At 31.0% G+C, this 23234-nt stretch overlaps 5 protein-coding genes across 6 annotated transcripts; 3 read left to right on the top strand and 2 right to left on the bottom strand.

Annotated features, from left to right (window-relative positions):
* Nucleotides 1-121: 121 nt before the first annotated feature.
* On the top strand, nt 122-1463 carry LOC109596543 (synapse-associated protein of 47 kDa-like). Its single transcript, XM_020012112.2, has 2 exons — nt 122-174; nt 230-1463. Exon 2 carries the CDS (start codon nt 257-259, stop codon nt 1340-1342), a length of 1086 nt encoding a protein of 361 aa, XP_019867671.2. The 5' UTR covers nt 122-174; nt 230-256; the 3' UTR covers nt 1343-1463.
* An 11326-nt stretch (nt 1464-12789) lies between these two features.
* Nucleotides 12790-15576, top strand: LOC109596538 (facilitated trehalose transporter Tret1-like). Its single transcript, XM_020012105.2, has 2 exons — nt 12790-12865; nt 13257-15576. Exons 1-2 carry the CDS (start codon nt 12790-12792, stop codon nt 14585-14587), a joined length of 1407 nt encoding a protein of 468 aa, XP_019867664.2. The 3' UTR covers nt 14588-15576.
* Nucleotides 15577-15939: 363 nt separating this feature from the next.
* Nucleotides 15940-18316, bottom strand: LOC109596542 (integumentary mucin C.1). The gene is made up of 3 exons (XM_020012111.2): nt 18136-18316; nt 17927-18031; nt 15940-17088 (listed from the first exon to the last, which is right to left on the bottom strand). Exons 1-3 carry the CDS (start codon nt 18188-18190, stop codon nt 16751-16753), a joined length of 498 nt encoding a protein of 165 aa, XP_019867670.1. The 5' UTR covers nt 18191-18316; the 3' UTR covers nt 15940-16750.
* A 147-nt stretch (nt 18317-18463) lies between these two features.
* Nucleotides 18464-20424, top strand: LOC109596540 (zinc finger C4H2 domain-containing protein). 2 transcript variants are annotated; one of them, XM_020012108.2, is made up of 5 exons: nt 18464-18656; nt 18707-18878; nt 18933-19111; nt 19359-19601; nt 19761-20424. In XM_020012108.2, exons 1-5 carry the CDS (start codon nt 18598-18600, stop codon nt 19891-19893), a joined length of 786 nt encoding a protein of 261 aa, XP_019867667.1. In that variant the 5' UTR covers nt 18464-18597; the 3' UTR covers nt 19894-20424. The 2 variants fall into 2 exon arrangements, with proteins under 2 accessions (XP_019867667.1, XP_019867666.1); XM_020012107.2 differs by having other exon boundaries at nt 19359-19619.
* A 33-nt stretch (nt 20425-20457) lies between these two features.
* LOC109596539 (activator of 90 kDa heat shock protein ATPase homolog 1) lies at nt 20458-22515 on the bottom strand. The gene is made up of 4 exons (XM_020012106.2): nt 22322-22515; nt 21877-22275; nt 21290-21817; nt 20458-20809 (listed from the first exon to the last, which is right to left on the bottom strand). Exons 2-4 carry the CDS (start codon nt 22234-22236, stop codon nt 20675-20677), a joined length of 1023 nt encoding a protein of 340 aa, XP_019867665.1. The 5' UTR covers nt 22237-22275; nt 22322-22515; the 3' UTR covers nt 20458-20674.
* Nucleotides 22516-23234: the final 719 nt, after the last annotated feature.

The following is a 23234-nucleotide window of genomic DNA, read 5'->3' as shown; positions in this document are numbered from 1 at the left end:
ATTGCTGTGATTAGTTTCACATTGCACAAAAAATTTGTAAATAGTTTATATTTCAAACTGTTTATAAATCATCACTTATTTACAGAACACCCTGTTTATACATATGTCGTTTACTTGACAGAATAAATCAAACAGTCAGGCACCGAACCTAAAACGCAGCTCTTATTATCAAAGGTAAGTTATAGAAATGCCTTTAACATTACAAATTAATAGCAACAAATGTTAATAGGGAACGTTCCTTTAATATATTTTAAACATGTTTTCTGGACTTACTAACCATGTGACATCTTGGATTGACAACATTAAAGAGAATCGAGATGAAAAATCAACTTCTTTATTACACGAAACTGATACAAACAACACGAACACGCCCAACAAATTAAGCACATCAAAAATAGAAGGAATAACAGGATGGTTCAAAACTAACATTCCCAATTTTCTCAATAACAAAGAAGACGACAAGTCATCCGATGCATCCGGTGAAACTACCAAAGACTCATCATTCGAAATAGAAAATGACCAACCTACAGCAACATCTGCCAAAGAAGAAATTACATTGAAAAATATGGAAACAACAGTTCTAGCTGGAGCCAAATCGCTTGGAAATTTATTTTATTCAGCAATTGACAAGGCTGAAAAGACAGTAGCTGAAGCTACTTCAAAGATAAAAAAATCCGTTGAAAAGCTAGGTATTTTAGATGAATTCAACAAAGAACAGTCCGAGTTTATAAAAGATCAGTCCACTAATGTTACATCAGCAGTTCCTCCATGGTTCAGTTGTCTAAATGAACAAAATTTTCGAAGTGAGTGTTTAACTTTGTCCACCGACAAAAGAAACTTCATTAAAAGCCCACCAGCAGGTGTCAATTACGAGTTTGACTACGACATGTCCTATCCCATGGCAATAGCTATAATGAAGCAAGACCCAAATTTGGAAAAGATGCGTTACAACCTCGTACCCAGAGTGATATCTGAACGAAATTTTTGGAAAAATTATTTTTATCGTTTAAGTCTAATTTGTCATGCATACGAGTTATCATTCATCTCGAATGATAAAGATACGAAGTCCGGAACTAATTTAATGACTTCTGATGTAACAACAAATAGTATCAATATTGATCAGAATAATCACGAGTTTGTTTCTGATACTTTGGAACCGACAACTGAAGACTTAATTGAAGTGCAAGAAGGTATGAAAAAATTAATCATGGGATCAAAAACTAAAGATGAAGATTGGGAAAGAGAATTGGAAGCTGAGCTTGACGACTATGAACTGACCAATGAACAAAAACCAGAAAACAATCGTTTGGAACTAGAAATTGAGGAAATGTCTCTAGAGTAATATATTGTTATATTTTACTTATTTTATTTATTTATTTAAAAGTATATTAATTAAGTATATTAATAAATAATTGTACTATTGATCATTTTACAGTAATAAAAATTTTATTTGAAATGTGTAATCATTTTATAGATTCAATTTAATAGCATAATTTCAACTTATGGTCAATAGTCATAAAAACGGTAAACTGGTGCCATAAAATGAAACAACAAATATTCCCCACAAGTCGTAAATTTATTGTATAAATCGTACCGTAACTTGGATATTTTGTATTTTTAAGAAATTTTCAGCGTTCAGCAGTAGCGATGCTAAATCTACAACGTCATCCAAATTGACTCATTTCGTATAGCCCGACCTTAATTTCATGCCTCGAAATTCATAGTGACAGTCACTATGCGCCTAAATTCCCATTTCTCCTATAGTTAACACAGCGCCAGCTCGCTAATAGTTGTTTACCACTATTTTAATTCGGTGGCAATAAATTGCACGTGTCGTAGTTGGAGGTTGGCGAACCCCGTGCAATATCCTCAACAAAAAGCCACCCCGCTCAGGGTTTAAGACGTCGCTATGCCAAGGGCATTTCAATTAAAGTTTAAAGTCTCGAGGCGGTAACATTTTTCGACTGTTTGTGCCACAATATATTGTTTCTTCGCATACATTTCCCTCATCTTTAATAATACATGTTCCATTGCATTCTTTATAAGAAATTTGTCGTGCCGATATTGAGACGAATATTGAATTTTTTAATGTTGATTTGATGGCCCCGTTCTCCTTATGTTTCAAGATTTGCAAACACGATCCCTTCGAATACTAATATAAATACTTGTTTGTTGCAGACATCAGACATTCGATATTCCGTGGTACGTTTCGGGAAATAACGTATTGTATTAAAAATAAAAAGGCATATTTCTTGCATATTCGAATGCAAGCGATACTTAATAAAAGAAATTTGAATATATATTATTGTTTCATTTTATTCAAATTGATATCCCATCTTCTCAGGAAATATATTATTAATATAATAATAGAGTATGAGAAAAATTTGTAATTGTAAAAAAGTGTTGATGTAATTAAAACTTAATATCAATTTTTTACCTTATTTTTTAATGTATTATAAATAATATGGCATCGTGACGTAAGGTACACATTTCTCACTGAAATGTCGATTACTCCGATAAAAATTATGTTCGTACGTTTTATCAAACTTTACTGCAGTCCCCTTGCGGAATACCACAAACATCAATACCACGAAAGCCATAAAAACAATGCTCATAAGAAAAACGACATCGTGATAAATTATTCGGTTGACAACGCCTCTGTGTTATTTTCCTCTCAATCATTGTAATGATGGTAGATTTTGTGATGATATTTATGTGTGGTGTTTTATGGGATCTCATCAGTCTGGTCACCACAATATTATTTAGACGATGCCTCGTTCAGAAATAATAAGCATTTATTCTCACTTTCTAAAAATCTGTCAGTTATATAATGAATTAATCATATTTTTTTTACTTCTAATATATAGTACATTATTTGCTGATTAGTTAAAACCTACAAAACTAGTGCATAACAAATCATTTTTCTAAATGAACTTTATTATTAATTTATCCAGCCAGTTTTTATTAAAATATTGAATTTATTAAACGCCATACAATTCATAATACTGAAACAATATAATTTCCACAGTCCGTGCAGATGTTACTTTCTTAGAGACTTTTCAGAAGCAACACGTGTTCTCTTCAACACATAGTCAATGAAAATGCATTAACAGTATCTGCATATTAAACTCTACCTTCTCTATCTTTCCTAGTTAAATTAATAACTGACAAACAACTTTTCTTCCAAAGCCGTTGTGGGTATTAGTCTAGTTCTTGAGGATTCAGTGTAATTTTTTAAATTTTTTCACTTATTAGATTATTAAGTCTCAGAGAGAAGTAAATTCATCATCTATGTCTTCTGGTTTCATAAACATCTCTTTTAATTTAAACATATTCTTTATATTTAAAATAATAAATTATTATAAAACTAAATTAAAATGAAAAACTATATATTGAACCATTTTTGGCGTATATACACCAGTTGCTCTCGTTGAGGCTTTTCATAAGCAGTGCGTTCCACTGTAGGTCATTCTCTTCAGCTCATTGTACACTTAATGTGAATGCATTGACAACTTCAGCTTTCTCTAACTTTACATCATCTTTAATCTGACTATAAAAAACATTTTTAGTCAGCTAAGTTGTTAAATCTTCCCAAATCCCCCCTAATCAAGTTATTTTCTGGATCAATAACTCTTAAGTATTCAAAATTTAAAAAATCTAGTAGAATATCTCCATGACCTAAGTCTTCTGGTTTCATAATTTTGAGCCTCAATGATGTCCAACTTTTTCCAACATTTCTTTCAAGAGTGTTGAACATAATGGCTGCAAGCAAAAAAGAACGTTAAGAAGAATATTCAATAACTGCATGTTCTGGAAAATTTGATTTTTATTAATTTTAGTATGTGTAATGTTATTTTCTTTCCAAATTACAAAAGTAAAATCCTCAAATGGCCCAATAGAACCCAGAAGTCTTCGTACTACCGATGCTTTACTGAGATAATCATCAATCAACTATGAATACCATAATGGAAAAGTGTTTGCCATAAATATTATAAAAACAAATTAGTAGTATAAATTTAACCATTACATATGAACTAATATAAAAAATAAAATTTATTTTATTAAACAATTAATTTAAATTTCTATCTTAAATCTGACATAAGGTCTATTTTGGAATAATTTAGACAATTTAAGATCTGAATTTGATTGAGGAAACCAATAAAGTTAGGACATCTTGCAATAAATATTTCAGGCCATTCGCACCGAGGAACCGACACAGGAACGTAGTCATATAAGACATACACCCCGGCACAATAAATTATCCGTATGACAAGGCGTCGGTGTTATTTTTCCGCAATCAGTGTAATGATGGTAGATTTGGCGATGATAAACCTCCGACTGATATTTCGCGTAGTTCGCCATATATCGCGAGCTAGAACTGGACGCAACACCTCCTAAGCTTGTGAGTGATGGTCCTGTCGTCAGTAATCGCAGGGGATCTGCCAAGGTTTTTGCAATTTTCCGAGTGGCTGTGCATCAAGCTGCCATCCCCCGGCCCCACGTCCCCCACATTGTTTCGCTGACCGCACTGACGTCTTGGATTGGGGAATTTTTGCTATTTGTTTTTGAACAGAACGCTCCCCGAGTTTCGTTATCAAGTTTTTGCAAGCGGCTCAAGAACCACCAATTCGGATTTGTATGTGATGTCCCCGGATCACCGGCTAGAAATTGAAAATGTGTTTCTATTGTTTTCTTATTATGTGGACTTAACATGGGAGTTCATGATAACAGAAATGTTAATATTTATTTATTTAAGGTTGTTCTTTGTCATAATCATCATCATATCATCGTTTTACTTTAGTAGGAGATGAAATACCATTTTTATTTGACAAAGAACCTGAAAGTGTTAAAAATGAAACGTTGAAATTGATGAAAAACGAAATATAATAAGAACTCGTAGCGCAAAGTAATGAAATTCAAGATCAGACTAATCGCAACAAGTTACGGAAAACTTTCTAACAACGTGGAAATATATTAATGAAGAGTGAAACACAAAAAAGCCGTCAGCTTCAATTTTTAAATTAGTTGCTACACCACGACTGATTAATACGCTGCAGGATAATGAACTGAAAGGGAATAACTAATACGTATCCTCTGAAATCCATCAACTCTAATAACGTGAACAAAAATTAATCACACCATCAGACTAGAGGAGAGAATCCATTATCTGTACAATATGCCGCACCCGGGACTAAGACAAATACTACACCATGGTGGAACGGGAGTGAGAAATTAATAAATAAAGCAACCTATTTGAACGGGCTCGATCAGGCTTTGGTAAATGCTTCGTCGCCCTCGCTTCATTTTCATTCATAAAAAGACGTTTTATTTTTAATCAATCAACGAAGGGTGCAAGCCCGATTTACTCAATTAAAAGGTAAATTAAAATTATTGAATGGCGCCAATAAATTGGTTTAATGAAATTAACCGCCGTCGTAATGTTTAACTGCGATTGTGTATTGTTCTTTCGTATCGTCTCAATGTAGTTATCATTCATGCGGATATGATTTAAAATAAAAAGTGTGAAGTCTAGACTATAAATTTATCAACAGTTTTTTTTAAATTATGTTTCACTCGCTCCCAAATATAGAAATGCTTTAGGTAAGTTGAGGAAAATTGCTTTCTGTCACATACTGTTAAAAAGAGAAAGGAGAATGAAGCCAGCAAAATGAAATATGCGACGAAGTTACAACGCAACTATATCATTTGGCATTATTAACCATTGGAGTAAATAATGCGATATAAATCTCAGTTGCTCCTTCTAATATAAACTTTCTTAATATATAAAAGAAGGAGTGAAAGCAGTAGAAATAAGAAAGAACTAGATTGACATACATAAATCAAAAAAAGAGTTAAATATATCACACGAATATGTAAAAAAAATTTAATCAAAATCTTTTATATACACTGTGCCTCTTTTGAAGTGAATAATTTAATTTTACTAGATTCAATAAATTTTAGGTTACTAGTGTTTGCAACTCTCGATGATCATTATTTTAAATTTGTTGTGTATTCAATAGAAATGTGTTTTGGGATTGAACAAATTTTATTTGGTTCATTTTAATTTATATTATTGTATGTTTAGCACAAAATATGCCTGAAAGAGGTGGAAATTTTGTCTCTATAATTGCGACTTTGGAATATGTCAATCTGATTCAAGAAGCAAATATATAATGTCTCACAAAAAACTGGTAATGTCAATAAACGACTAGGTACTAGTCGAGCTACGTCCAGAAGGCAGATTATTTTTGCCAGATTTTCTACATACAAGCTATGTGCTGACTTCCCATCAGAAGAAGGTTGCATGAAGCTGGTCCAGGAGTCAGAAGATGTTTTCGACATTCCCAGTTACACAGGGAGCATTAGGTTGCCCCCAGGGTTGTTATTCATTTGGACAACCGAATTTGGAAATGGTAAACGTAAACGTGGTGAGAGATATCATGAACAAAACATGTTTGTTTTATTAATTTCTCAAGGAATTTGGTGGTGTTAAATTTTTTAGTGGCTTAAAAGTTCTGTTACTGATGGAATTTTGTTTAATTTACCCAGGAGATTACATAGAAATGCATTAAAACTTCATGTTTTTGATTGTAGTTAAGAGACTGAATTTATAATTGTTGTACATATAAATTGCTGTTAATTAAACAAGCTATTTCATGTCATTATGCACCTGATTATCTAGAGTTAAAAATGGGTGACATTTAAAAATTAACGATAAGCCCTATAATCATTTCTAAGCTGTTGTCATTCCACCCAACAATGTAGACAATGCCATCCCATTATAAGCTTTTCAAAGCATTAGACAATTTTTCACGGGCTCATCAACATTCAAGCTTGATATTCGATAATTAACATTTTATAAAGCTACTGGCAAAACGTTTTACATATTAACGACACATAATGTCACTTACAAAGACCGGTTTTAATGAGAGACCGCGTCTCAACTGAAGACATTATTAAGACACAGTCTGGTGCATTCATGGCGAAGAAATAGTCTACAGAACCTGTAGCCTGGGGCACGCTGTGTATGACATGCAATATTAAACAGACTTTGAAAAAGACCCCGTTTGTTTATTTTACGGGCAACTGTACGCACTTCGGAGTTGCGTGATATATGTTTCTTTTTACGCTGGAGTTCACTGTCAGCCAGCCCAAACTTCTTGCCGTCTCTTGATTTATTTATATATAATTTTACGTATTGCAGTAGTAGTTATTCGATCCACAGGTTTTGAGTTCGTATGTTTATAATTGACTAACAATCAAATTACAAACTGAATGTTGATGATGAATATTTAGTTTCGCAAATAACAATTATTATCAGTTATCCAATCACACTCTTTACACATCAACAACTTTATACAGAATTAGACTTAGACCGTAGTCAGTTTCTGAAACTACATATTAGCATTGTCGATGGGCAAGTTGCATTGTTGGAGATGTTCCGTCGACAGCATTATGATTTAACAGGCAACTATGTAGGTCAGTTCGTCTTAATCCTTTAATGAGAGCACGTAATCCTGACATAGACCATCGGGACTGTAGCCCTTCATATAAATAGATAATAATTGTTTCAAGACGTCTGTGGTTGTTCCAAATAAACAGGATTATCATGGTTAATGCATAAGATAAATGAGTAAACTTCATGTAAGATTAATTATAAATAACATTTGGACAGATGGTTGTAAATGTTTGTATTTGCTTGTTAGTTTCCAGTGCCGCAATGAGGAATGACGTTCGTATAACAATTGTTTTCCGAACAGCAAACAATTTCAGTACAAATCCCCCTGAAATAGTTTTAAAAATGCTGAAACTTTTAATTCACCGTAGTCCGAACAGAAATGTAGTTAATATCTAATTAAACGGGAAAGTTCCTTTCGCAATTGTGTGGCCGATCCAAGATACGATTAAACCCGCAAGCGTAGACAGGAAAAAAGTAACCTCCTTATCATTGAATTCAATTATAGAAAATCTTCTGAATCTGAAAACTCGGCGCAGGGAGAGAATTTAAAATTGTTATTTAATTGGATCCATGCACAATTTTATATTGGACAGATAAAAGAATTTCGTGTCCAGCGCAGCGCTTTTATAATAATGTGGCGACGAAATTGGGAGCCTGCGAGTGTGCACTAGACGGTAAGCCGTGCTCGTTCCTTCCTTCAACTCCTTTTGCGAAAAATTTTATATTAGTCTAATATTCTGGTCCGAGTTTTAGGCAAATTGAATGTGTCGACAGTTTCGATTTATACTGCCACCATTCAAATGCTTCCTCCGCTTTATTCCTGAAAAATGGTGGATTTATTTTTCAGACACACGCGAGTTAAATAAATTAGTGTGAGATATTATTTACTAGCACCACGATTTCAAATTGTAGCTACTAACTAATTGTTGGTACCATATAAATTTTTTTGTAAAAATATAATAATTAACATATAAATGAATTTCAATGTAAGCAAGCCAAAATATAAATGACGATTTGTTTAAACTCCCCAAATGTTGATTACGGGGTCTTAATTTAATGGGTCTTTTATGACTCTCTGGGTTGACTTGTGGAGTGCGGAGCTCCAACTTTGAAACGGCTTATTTGCAACTGCTACATTGTAGGTTTATTACATAAATAAAAATTAAGCTCTTTGTGACAAAATGGTTTTACTACCACCACACATTTTTAACTATTCAAAACACACATTTTAAATTAAAAAATAAAACTGGAAAAATGCATTTATTGACGTTAATAACTTTATTGGTGTTTATAGAACTGTTGCACATAAAGTGTTCAATAAATACTATTTATTGTTTTATTTTTTCTGTTGCATTAATCAAATTTAAAATTATTTTTCAATGAATGTAAATTAAAAAGACTTTTACGAGAGAAATATTTAAACCATCAATGTTTATTTACTTATTTAGTCATTATATTGAAACAAATAAAATCGAAATATTATTTTTTTAGATCTAACCCCAAGTTATTTTCCCCAATTAGACGAATGCTATCCAACAGATGGCGTAGAGCATCCTCCGCATCAGAATGCGAGACAGGAAGAGTTGCGGCTGACAGTCTAGAGAAAGTTGGTAGACGGAAACGGAAGAAGTTAGGGTTTCTAGGGGAACGCAGCACACCAAGAACGGAAACTGTACATTCTTTGGCATTAATGTCGTCCGCCTGGAAGACAGTTGCTGTGAACGCTGAATTAAACACTCGCGAGTGAATGACGACAGAAGTTGTCTTATCCAGAAGGAAGTTGGATGGGATGAGTGTGAGGAGGACGTCGATGGATTTAATACGGACTAAACATAGATACTACAACAGATTTATCATAATCCTCATTATTACCACAATTTGCATAATGTTATCTATAAATCTTTTAAAGCTACACATGTCAACGGTTAACATTTCGTAATCGTTTAATAAATGTCGCAATATTACATGTTTGCAATATTATAATGACTTATTTGATAAACAAAATTATTTATTAACGAATACATAAACTAAATGAATTTATAAACATAAATACGTTGAAGCTAAAAAGGCACACAAATCACAAATAAATTTCACAATGTTATGTATTTTAGCCGAAAAACTAAATGATAAATAAAATAAGGATAAAAGGGGGAAAAGGAAAACTGTCTGGAAGAATGTTTTAATAAAATAATGCAAAAGAGAGCAGACTTGAAAATTACGGTCCGTAAATAACAGAACCGCACATGAAACTGATTTAGATCTGTACAAATAGTCTCGGAATTTGTTTCAATGAGAAAATTTTCAACTTCTTGTATAAATAAGATAAGGAATTATTGTGAATATTTTAAACAGTGCGGACAATAGATAAAAGTGAGGACAATCATTCGGGCTTTCATCTAAAATTCCTTACTGGAAAATAAATTGGAATTATGTCCTTTTAAATTTATACCTCTTGGAAAATAGAATAAACTTAATTAAACTTTACAGCGAGAAATTCATCTGATAATGAGATATTTTTCAACAGACATTCGCAATTTCATTGCAAAGAAATTTTGCACGTAAAAATCGTCTGTTTGTTTAAAACTTTATAAATTCAGATAACTGTGAATTTGACAAGTTTTCTTGTATCTTTGTTAACAGAATTTTATTGAAAGATGTCCTAAGTCAAACGTTCGTAGAATTCATTAATTAATTTCAGACAATTTTAATATACACTTGAAATGAATATTATACACACAGTAGTAGCCCTAATTATACCAACTTATAAATATTTTCAATGGATAAAATTAATTTTTTACTTCATGTTTTTTCATTGCTCTCTATGAATTTAAACTGATTATTACCTTTATTATATTGCTTACTATATTATATTGCTTAATATAATTACTTAATAATTTGTCGAAGTGAAACTCTATGAAACGTTACCAAGATTAAGAAAAACAAGAAGAGACTGTTAAGAGTTTTCAGCTAAATAAGTTAATCGTTTCACTTGTTATTAAAAAATTGAGTTCTAAAAACTTGAAAGTAATTCAATAACTGGATAATTATGACGTCAAACACAATCCAATCATATCGTCACCTGAAATTAAAACCAACCTTAAATGTGGTTCACTAAAAATAGTTCAAAAACTATGAAAAGATGTTTAGTATATGTTTAGTAGTCCAATTTTGAGTTGCTTAGGATCCTATTTGTTAGACTAGAGAACACTGGAGCCGAGTAGTTTTTATTAACGAGTCTAAATTTAATTTATAAAAAATGATGATGCTGCTTATGTTAAACAGCCTACAAGGGCTTATAGGATATATTAAACAACAAATTCCTTCCATATATTGAAGAAATGATGACCTTTAATAAATGTGTTTCAACATGAATACAATCCCAAACACAAATCCGAATTAACAAAAGAAAAAAGCATCGATCTTTGCCTGGCCCTGATCTTGATTTAATAATCAAAAATTCATTTCAAAATAAAAGTTATGTTTATGACAAATTCAATTAAAAAATATATATATTGTAACATTTTATATAGTAGTTTTTAAAATACTGTATAAAACAACAGTAAATTAATATTATTTTAACAGTCCACGTTAATTAAAGGAGTATTAGCTAAAATATTTAACACAGTTTCTATAATAATACACCACTGCTGTACATAAAATTGGCCTATAAAATATTTTGTATTGTATATTTTTAACGAGGGGACAAAACATGTGTGTCCAATTGAAAATAATTTTAGGGGGACAAAAGGATTTGACCTCCTCCAAGATTCTGTCGGAAACAGTCCAGTAACAGGATATCCGGCCAAGTTGACTTTCCGGTTGATAAAATATGATGAACTTTGTTTTTTTCTTCTACTCCAATGCAGGGGGAGTTTTATGTCCATTTTTTATGTCATATTGATTTTGAGTCAGTCAATTAAGTTGAAAGATCTTTAATTAATATTTCAAATTATATGTAAATATATATTGGTTTTTATCAACGACACTTTTAACCACATACAACACAATTATCTCTCTTATAAATCTTTCCAAATGAAAACAAAACAATCTAAGAAAGATTGGAGTGAATAATTATAATATTTAAGAAATTAATTAGATTTCCTTAAACACCATAAAAACTAGCTGCAGCATCTGTGATTAATGAAATATTTCGAGGGGAATGAAGTTATTGTTTTAGCGGTTTCGTGTGGAAATAAATTAAAATTTTTCTCGTTCCTGACAATTCAATTCCGAACAATGAGTGGCAAAAAGATGGTTTTCTTGCAAATAGCGCGAAACAGGAACAATACTAACGCCAAACAGATAGTAGAAACATTATAAACTGAAAATTACTTGGTACGTAATTTATGAAAACGTAATGACTTTCTCGGCGGGGAACTCATTTATCAACGTAGACCGTCTAAGGGACAAAAGTTGCCTCTATCACTGCTTTTTGGATTACCATGGCCTAAATAACTAAACTGGATGGAAGTAAGAGATAATTTTCGGAAAAGATGTGCGCAGACAACTTTTAAGATTTATATCTTGCATAACTTTTGACAGAAAATTAATCATTATCATTATAAGCACCTTAGCTACGTGTCTACTTTTACACTTCACTTGCAGCCTGCTTATATTAATGTAATATTGCCCGCGTTATTTATCACATTTATAAATTGCAAAATAAGCACTTTAAGTTTCAAAAAACACGTCGTATATACCTTGTGCGACATTTTTTCTTTTTCATAATTCTTTTTGCATACCCTTATCAACTAGTAAGTTATTCTTTAAGTTGGTTTAAGAAAAAATTTAGATATGAAGTCATATTTTTATATTTATAAAACTTTTTAAAACTTAAGACAATAATAATAAAATTTGTTTGAAATAAAATAAATTAATTAGAGTCAACAAAGCCTTTGAATTTTTCATTCTTTCAAAATAGCTCTATAATAGATTTAGTTTAACAAATAATTAATAAGCAGCCGAGTCAAAAGTTATTTCTATTATAAAAGAGTTATCCCGTACACATGAAGGTGACCAAGGACTAACTTTTAAATTTTAAGAATCCAAATGATTATAACTAATGAAATTTAGTATATTTACAAAAAATTAAATAATAAATGTGTTATGGTTTTTAAAATTAAATTTGAATGAAAAAGATGACTTGCATAAAATTAAATACTTACATATCTAAATGCCAAATGCGCCCAAAGTACACAAGAACAATTGTTTCAAAGATTAGTTGTATTTGCCCGATAGATAAAAAACGAGTACTTTAGAAAATGGTATAAAGCAACAGTTAACTGTTAATGTTGATAATTAAAAATTGTCGTCAGTAATACTTAACCAACATGTTACTTATTAAGTTGAAGTGTCTACATGGAGATGATGGAGGAAAGAAATCTCAAGTTATTACTATCCTAACAGGTATTTTAAAATGTGTGATATTTATTACGAATAAGTTTAAATTATTGTAGATTACGCTGTAATTATTTTTCACTTCTTTTGTATAGATAAAATTCATAATTTCATAATTTTTGATATTGATCAAATAAATATTTTACCAATTGGATGAATGAATTGGATACTTAAAACACTAGTGCACAAACCAATACAGTCCATAAAATACTCAAATAACATAAATAAAAAAAACACTTTCGTAAATTAACAATTTAAATTACATATTTCCAACCGAGAGAGGCATTCCCTTCCTTAATCAAAATTTCAATTGATTCTCTGCTCAAAACAATAAATTATAATAAACATTTCCTACCTATTTGCTATTTACTATATTATTGAGATGTTACTTTTTTTGTAGCCACAGTCGCATTTTTCATATGCGGCCTCTACATAGGATGGTCAGGACCCACATTAAGGAAAATTTTATCCGACGAATACCCTTTCGATGTCTCAGAAGATGAGGTTTCTTATATCGTTATCATTGGACCCATCGGCGACATAGTTGGAGGAATCCTCAGCACTTCTATAGTCGACATTATTGGAAGAAAATGGACAATACTCTGTCTGGCAATTCCACAGTTCCTAAATTTTGTTACAATATACTTTTCTTATTATTCAGTTTCCCTTTTATACGTGGGCAGATTTGTTGGTGGTATAGCTGAAGGAGCCGTAATAGCCATTGTACCTGTGTACATTGCTGAAGTGTCGGAGCCGGAAGTGAGAGGACTTTTTGGATCATTCATATCAACGACCTTCATATTGGGAAAATTAGTGATGAATCTACTGGGATCATATATAGACATTTACAACACTGCATTAATTTGTATGATCTTCTCGTTGCTTTTTGTTTGTTCTTTCATACACATGCCGGAATCCCCATATTATCTTCTTATGAAACAAAAAGAATCGGAGGCTGAAGCGTCCTTGAAAATACTTAGAAGAAAATATGATGTTAAAAAGGAATTAGGAATGCTTTCTACTGATGTCCAAAGACAAATGAGTGAATCGGGGACGTTTATGGACCTATTCAAAATAAAATCGAATAGGAAAGCATTATTGTTGGTACACGGAATATATTTTTTTATGCAGTTCACTGGAATAACAGCATATAGTATGTATCTACAAATTCTTTTGGAACAAGGAACGAATTTATCACCAATACTTGGGTCATCATTAGTCATTATAGGCCAACTAGTTTCAAATACGATAGCCTCTTTATTCGTGGACAAATTGGGACGCAAACCATTATTAATATTTTCTATTACCACCTGCTGTGCAATTTTATTCAGCCTTGCAACATTTTATACATTAAAAGACTTAAACTTTGATCTTAGTGAAGTACTTTGGATACCATTACTATTAATCGTATTATTTATTTTATGCTTTCAATCAGGTCTGGGGATTTTATACAACGTTTTTGTGGGAGAAATTTACTCCACTAGCATCAAAACGAAGGCTTTATTTGTAGGAAGTATAAGTCATTCAATATTTATGATTACAAGTACAAAATTCTACCAATTGACAGCAGATAGACTAGGATCAGCCGTACCGTTTTATTGTTTTGGTTGTATTAGTTTACTTGGGGTGTTTTTTATTATATTTAAAATACCTGAAACCAAAGGCAAAACTTTGGAGCAAATTCAACAAGAACTCAAGGGTCATAAAGTCACATCAAGCGAAAAAAGTTAAGAAAGGTGTACATGTATTTTATTAAAATTCTAGTCAGTACACTGTAACCAAAAATTAAATGAGATAGTTGTTGTTGACAATATCTCCTTTAATTTTTTCAACATTATAATTTAATCATCATAAAATGCTCTCTGTAAAATTAAATAAAATAAAACGATGGGAATTATTTAAATTATTTTTTTTATCAGTCCCAGCCAAAAATTAGATGAAAATTATAATTTTACTTATAATTAATATAATAATTACTATTTTAGTTTAAAGCATTCTTTGAATATTCGATCACAATGAAAATTCATCCTTTTACAAAGTTGCTTAATAATATAATCAATTTTATAGCGGTTGAGAATATGGATCCACTATCCTTTTACGACTTCGTTGAGGTTTTATCGTTTACATACCAATTTAACTTGTCAATATGTATTACATATGTATTTAAATTCTTCCACGATGTAACATAAAAATTTATATATGCAGAATCGTTAATCTCTATTGGATATTTTTTTCAGAAACTGAAACATAAACATAAACTTATGACAAGTGATTATTTCCGTTGGAGCAAAATTGCACCCTAAAATAACTATAAATTTCAACGGCAACTTCAAAATAGAAAATATTACTTGGCATAACGTTCTTTTAATGCGCGTTTTAAAGTTTATTGCGCAAAGTTTATGTATTACGAATTCTATAGAAAGTTTATTAAAAGCAAGCTGTAAACTTAAACATCGTTAATAAACAAAAGTAACTGCTGTGACACTATTTACATGTATTCAATTTAATTTCTAGCGGAAATAACAAAATAATTGTTAATAAATATTAATCAACAATTTTTATCAACTTTCAGTTGTATTGTCAGAGTTTTTTCGTAGATAAACACGACGAAGGGATGGACTTTATCAGGAATGATTAGCTCCAGGAGGGATCTTTATCGGTTGCAGTCTTGAATCGTTTGAGAAGGCCATGATTGATGACGTCGCAAAGTTTTACCGAGTAAAACCTAGAAATACATTTATTTAAGAACATACATTTTTGATCAAATGTATGTTTCCCTTAATAGCAACTGACAATATATAACGACTTGAAAATTTGTGTATTTAAGTAGTTTATATTTTATAAACCAATCAAATTTACAAATTCATTTCAATAGAATACGAATATATGGGGTGAATTAATATTTTTATTAAATGTTTGTAAAAACAAATATACTCCAATAAATAATGTTATTTGAGAATTATTTTTACCGTATTTTTCTACTATAAGACTACTATTTACATAGAAAAATTGACTCAAATTTTGGATGTGCCTTATATTTGTATATACATTAATTATTATTAAATGTATAATAAAATAAAACATTTGTTGTTTTTTCAAATATTTATTTTAAAATATGTAACCAGAGCACATTCTAGCTTCTAAATAAAATTTAAATAACCGATTAGTTGAATTAAATATAGTGGGCCTCCTACAGCTATTCCAACAGATCTAAATGTATATCTATAAAGTAAATAAATGTGGGTCTTTGCAAAAATAGTAATCTTATAAAGAACACCTTCAATAAAATTATTCTAGACTAGTAAACCCTCACAAAATCGAATAATTTACAAACTACTCTATTAAGAGCACTTCTTGCGGACAGAGTATAATTGAGATATATATTCGAATAAGTCATTCATAATTTAAACACACCATAGAGTAATTTCAATATTATAATGAGCCGGTGCAATATCGTGTTGCTAAAAGAAACAAAAAAAACGTGAACAATAAATTAAAAGCGATAACATAGATAGCTATATTTGGTTTCAAGAAGGAAAGTTAAGACAGTTTTAATAAATGGGGGCTACCAATTCAAGCCGAGTACTTACATATATACAAAGATGCCTTATATTAGTATCCACATAGCCTTCATTTATTAAAACGTTTCAAAAATATCACAAACATATAAATCGAGATTTGTACAAACTGCCATTTGGTACACCAACATGAGATCGGAAAACCAAGGGAGAGAATATGTCCGTTATCAGATAATCGGAACGAACTTATTCAATCCCTTGGATGTCCTGATGTCATTCTCACCGTTGTGTTGAGAATTCGATAGAATATATTTCTCATTAAACAAAAAAAAACTGGTATTGGTAACTGTTAATTCTCAACACATTCACGGAAACATTACAACGTGTGATAATTGAGTTCGGTACGAGCTTTGTAGAATTTAAATGCGACGAAACCAATAGCAACAAGACCAAGGGCCAAAACAATTCCGCCAACGAAACTGGGACCATCGAATTTCCTGTTGTTCGGTGGCGGAGGAGCTGCAGTAGTCTTTGGTGCCGGCGTTGCCGTAGTGGTTGATACAGTTGTTTTTGTTGTCGGTGATGGAGATGTAGGAAGAGTGGTTTTAGTTGTTGGCTTACTGGTGGTTGTGGTTGTTGCTGTCGTTGTTGCTGTTGTCTTTGTTGTTTTTGTTGTTTGTGATGTAGTTGTAGTAGGAGTAGAAGTTGTTGTATCTAAAATCAAATCAATGACATCACAGAAACTCTATGAAAATACCTTACTTATCATATTCACATTAATTTAAACATTTAGAGCGAGGCCATTTATTTTTCTATCTTTCATACTAGTTTAACAAATTTTAATAGGCCTTACCAAAAACGGATATTCTTACAACTAGCTTCACAATTTATACAAATTTTGAGTAATAACACAACGTAATATTAAGGTTGATTAATGTTTCTGTTTAGAAGTTTTGTTGATTTCAATTCAAAAAACGTAATTTGAAGATTTGAACAAATTTTATTCATTTCATTCATTCATTTATCTGTTGTTTAGCAACGTAAAATGACTCAAAGAAGACCTTCTTCTGAAGATTTTATCGCCATACATACAACAACAGATTCAAGCCATAATAATGTCTCATAACACAGTATACAAAATAAATTTGTTATTGAATAAATGATTATTTTAATACATATCATGTGACATACATATGTTTACTTATCAAATAAAATACAGTCTACAATCTTCCTTCTATTTTTATAACAAGACTTTTATCATAATTTAACATAAATAATATTGAAATTTTAAAAACTTTCAATAGAAACACTTTATCCAAAACATTACTAGGCAATTTATATCAATAGTTTACAATATGTTATCATAATGTTATAAAACAAATAAATTAACAAAGTATACTTTAAACATTTCATAAACAAATGCATTTATTTGTTATGTTTCAACAACCTTGTTGCAAATTATACATTTATTAATATTAGTGTTTGAAAAAATAATAGGATTGGGGCATATCATTATATTTCTATTGAATTTACTGTTACCATAATAACTTACCATTGCCTGGACTTGTTGGATATGGCTCAGTAGTACCAACTTCAGTTATAGGTTCTGAAGGATAAGTAGTGTTATTAATATTTATCTCCGGATCATTTGCGGTTCCTAAAAATATTGGAAAAAAAATGTTAATAACGACATAAAAAATATAACTGTTAATTTGACATATCCAAAGAACATCTATATATACATATATATGTAAATCAAACCTTTGCTTAAACTAAAGATGAAAACCACTACAAAGGGTAGAACAACAAATTTCATTGTAATGTTTATAGTATTACAGTCAACAGAACAATATCACAAAAAGCAGAAAGTGATGAAATAAATATGGAAATTTAAGAAACGTCAAGTTGAGTTTGTGAAACGTCAACGGACGCACTCTTGCCAGTGGTAGCTCACCAACAAAGAAGCACCTTTTTTAATAAAGACCATGTATCTCTGCCTACTGTTAATCAGAATATTAATTTCATACTAACTTTCTTTACTGCTTTTGATTCTAATCAATATTTGTTAGATATATATCTTTAATCTTTAAAATCTCCGATCTAATTAATGTTGTACGTTTGGCAACAGTGGACGCCTCCACTTATTTTGACATCTGGACGCATCTGACACAATAAACAAAACTTAAAAATATAAATAATAGTAAAAATATTCATTAAACGAATATGACTACGACGGATGAGAGAGCGGTGTTCGCCAAATTGGAAGCTTTAAAGGAAATCAGGTAAGTGATTCGATCCTTTGTTTGGAAACGACTAAAATCAATAATTTCAGAGCTAAAACAATCCAACTTGAAAAGCTGAAAGCCAGATTAGTGTACGAGGTAGAAACACAAGATCAAGAGGAAAAATGTCTATCAGAGTACAAACAAGAAATGGATTTGTTGTTGCAAGAAAAAATGTCACATGTGGAGGAACTACGACAAATCCATGCAGACATAAATGCTGTGAGTTATTTTAGTATTTCTTATGCAAATTATAATATTTTAAATTGTGTTTAGATGGAAGGAGTGATAAAGCAAGCAGAGGAGTCTCGTAACAGATCCATGAATGCAGCAGTTAGGTTACATGAGGACTATTTGCCTCTGAAAAATGAAATTGATAGACTGAGAAGGGAGTGTCTAGGACTAGATCGTTTACCTGATTTACATGAAGAAGAGGGATCCACAATTACACCTGAGTATGTGTACATACTTATGTTTATGAAAATTATGTCAGAGATTTTTATTTTTTGTTATATGGTATCAATAAATAAGACATTAAACATAAAATCTTCAATAAAATTTACTTTTTTAATATTTTCTAATTAGTTGAAGATTACTGTTTTAGTACTTTTGTAGATTATACATATAACAATAATAATTAATCTATTAAGTCATGTTGGTTAAGAATACTGCAGCAAATATATAATTAACACTTCTTTTCAGAAAATTCCAGCAGCTCTACAATTCAAACAAGTCGCAGACGCCTAGTTTCCAGAAGAGTGCAGATTGGACAAGGCCTATTCCTCCATCAGATACCCCAATAAACTCACTGGCGCCCCCAATGCCGCCCACGTTTCTGCCGCCTCCAAATCCTTTGAGACTTGTTGCAAACAAACCGGAACCGGGCAGACCGGGTACCAATATGGCTCCTGCGTCTCACCCTGGTCCCCCCACACCCACATTCAGGTCGGATCTTAGTTTGAGGTGCACCATGTTTCTTATAAATTATGTTTTAGTTTTATAGATTGCAAAAGAGTTTAATGTAAAGTCAACAAATTCGAATTAATGTCTTAAATTGAGACCGTTATTTGTTCATTTGGCTTAAATTTTCAATTTAATTTTCAGGCAACAACCGCCTCCAATGAAATCGTGTTTGAGCTGTCACCAGCAGATCCACAGAAATGCGCCGATCTGTCCATTGTGTAAAGCCAAATCAAGGTCCCGGAATCCGAAAAAGCCCAAGAAAAAGGAACATTAGGTTTAAACAAATCATTAGTTAGGATAGTTTCTCCTAAATAGTGTGAAAAAAAACTTATTTTTAAAGATACTTAGCAGTAATTAATGTTGTCGTTTATTTTCAGTAATTTCATTTACTGATGCCCTGTTCTGAAACGTTAAATATAAGCTCCTGTACTTAATAATTAATGTGAAATCCAAATTTAAACTGACAAAATGAACTGACCGACATGACCTTAACTTTGCCTAAAATTAATGATAGGTGAAATCGAGATTTTTGTCGATTATTTCCATCGTTCAAACTTCACTATTGTTCTCTTGCGATCAACAGAAAAAGATTTCTAAGTTGAGGCATAACTCTATCTTTAATTGTTTCATTTGACTGTTTAACATCTCTGACTCGCCCATCACTGAAACTGTATTTCTGTGATCAGAAATTTTATAAGCTTCTATATATACTTTTATGTAACCTTTCCTTATGATTTATGTAAGAATATTTATTGTATGAAGTAAGTGTATTATGTAAAACTAACAATAAAATAATGGAATTTTATTTGGCATTTTATTGACGAATAAAACACAAAAATCGACAATTTCTCATCCTGTATTTTCAATCTTACCTTCATTTAACCAACTGTATAAAATTAAAATTCACAGCAAAATAAACAAAATTAAAGAGTAGCTTGTGGTAATAAATTAATATAAAAATTTATGTAAAATTCAGCTATAATACATAAACACATGAACTAGGATGTTGGTGCTACAGTTAAAAATGATATCAATAGCGCCGATAAAATACAGAACTACGTGAAGAAAGCCCCAAAACCAAACGCCTGTTTCATTGCATCCCAATAATACCGCTGCCAGTTGTCCTTGGTCACCTGAGCCTCACTTGAGGGTACTCCTGTTTGCTCTAAGGACACAAGAGTGTGATCATCCTGAAAAGATATTTAACATTGTAAAAGAACAAGTCCATTAAATAATTTTAAACCTGCTATCAATATTGTAAAAAATTGCAATTAAATTTCTTGACTATTATTACTATCAGAAAAAACCAATTAAAAAAAGCAGTAAATTTAAACACAATGTGTTCATAATTTTGACAAACTATAAACTTGAAAAATAGTAATTCTTATTTTAATTCAGTGAAGACTTAAATAAATAACAAATATCTATATGGAAGCAATAAAGACATTAATGTGCATCAATCAGATAAAACAAAAATTAGAATATATTTTTATAAACATATTTTAATTCAATCAGAAATAACTACAACTTGTTTTATATTGATATTCATATGAGTTTAAAAAATAAAAACCTAAAAATCTTATAAGACTTAATAAATTACTTATTAAAAATAAAATGTTATGATAATCACAAATAAGTATTTCTAAAAATTATTGTGACTCTCAACTTACCTTCTGGTCAATTAACAAAGTAACAGTTGAGAAATGCCCATCAGGCCACTGTTTATACCGCCATTGTTTAACAATTTTCTTTGCAGGAACCAATTCTTCAAACTTCCCTACAATGTTACCACCAAACAATTCGAATTTACCCCCCTTAAATGCATCACATTTAACATGACCCCTGGTGAAAGCTGTAACTAATTCAACCCTAGTCAATGCATCAAAGAATTCTTGGGCAGTGCATTGGAACTTTATTGTGTCTTTTATGGTGGTTGTATCTATTTTTAAGCCCAAGCTTTGTTGTTGTGATTGAACTGGTTGCATATTCACTTTCTTGTTAAAACCACTTGTTAAAAGTTTAACTTGTTCTGGTTTAACTTCATCCTTCTTTGGCAAAATCATACCTTTTGAGAATTCTAGTTTTAAACCTGAGATGTATTTACTCAATTGTTGTCTAACAAGTTCTTTGCCCTTATTAAACATAATCTTTTTCAGCTTTTCCCCATCATTATCTTCATTGTCAATGGTAATTTGAATCTAAAATATAAATATATGCTTCAAAAAATGAAAGATAAACAAATCAAAACAGAACTTACATCTAAATCCTCAACATCATTTTCCTCTGACAAATTTGGTACATTTATTTTACCACTATGTTCTTTACTATCCTCATTATTAAGTTTTCCCTTCCATTTTAAGGTTAGATCCCATTCATAAAAGAAGATTAGTTTTCCTTTTCGATTGTTGGCAGAAGCTTCTCCTGTACACTTGTCTACTTCTGTTATTCTAATATCCGCTTCAGTGGTGTTAACCTGGACGTTTTTAAATAGTTCTTTAATTTTCTCCTGAGACCAAGGACTGGCATTTTTTTCTGTCCAGTGCCAATTATTTACATTTGTGGCATCAGGCCTTTCTTCTACAATCCACCTTGGGTCACCTTCGCCCCATTTAGCCATGGTTTCTAATTAATTTTATATAGGAAACACCTAAAACCACTAAGCACAACATTAGAAGAGCACATGGGATTTTTTTTTAACATACCTAAAATAATTACGGTAAAAATTGATTGATTGATGGAGTTCTATGAAGAAATTTTGTAAAATTTTGGGTGAAATACGCAAGAGCAGTTTTGAATAACTTGCAACCGTCAGCGCCGAAATTGTCGTCAAGAATCGAATACCTTCCGGTATTTATCTCGAATATTCGACACCGCTGGCGCACATTAAGCGAATTTTCTAGAATCCGACTTGAATGTCAAAACAACTGTCAGACATTTTACTAGTATACCCGATAGATGGCGGTACAAATTACCTTGTTTATTTAACAAAAATATAACTAAGTATAAGAATGTATAATTATTTTGATTAATGATATAATAATTGAATTCATACCTAGATGTTTTTTACATGATGGTTAACGAATACTGTATGCCGAAAAACTATTAGTTGATTTAATATAAACTAGATGTCGCTAAGCTTTAAAATACTTTCACTGGAAGTACACATTTGCAAATATCTACATATTTGACTGTTACAACTCTCTAACACACGACATTTATATTTAATTTTGAAACTTTTTGTTAGATGTAATGCAATAATTGGTTACTTTATTTTGAATATATAATTAAATTAATTGTTAGCAATTTTTACATTATTTAATACTACCATATATAAACTTCAATTTAAACTAAAAGTAATATGCTGCTAGTATTGGCTAGAAATGATTATAAATTAACAAATAAATTGTACCATATATTGTGAAATAAATTGGAGAGTATAAAACAGCTAATATTTGAAATAATACAACAATAAATTCAAATATACATCCTACTTATCCGAAATATCTGTATCTATAAATAACGAAACCATTTATAAAAATAATTTTCCAACTAAAAAGTTTAAGTTAATTTAATTGAAACATCATCTAGCAGATTGTTATAAAAAAGTGTATAAAA

The sequence above is a fragment of the Aethina tumida genome, chromosome 3 (assembly GCF_024364675.1).
Source record: "Aethina tumida isolate Nest 87 chromosome 3, icAetTumi1.1, whole genome shotgun sequence".
NCBI classification, from domain to species: domain Eukaryota; kingdom Metazoa; phylum Arthropoda; class Insecta; order Coleoptera; family Nitidulidae; genus Aethina; species Aethina tumida.
This window is presented reverse-complemented; position numbering and strand designations above follow the sequence as displayed.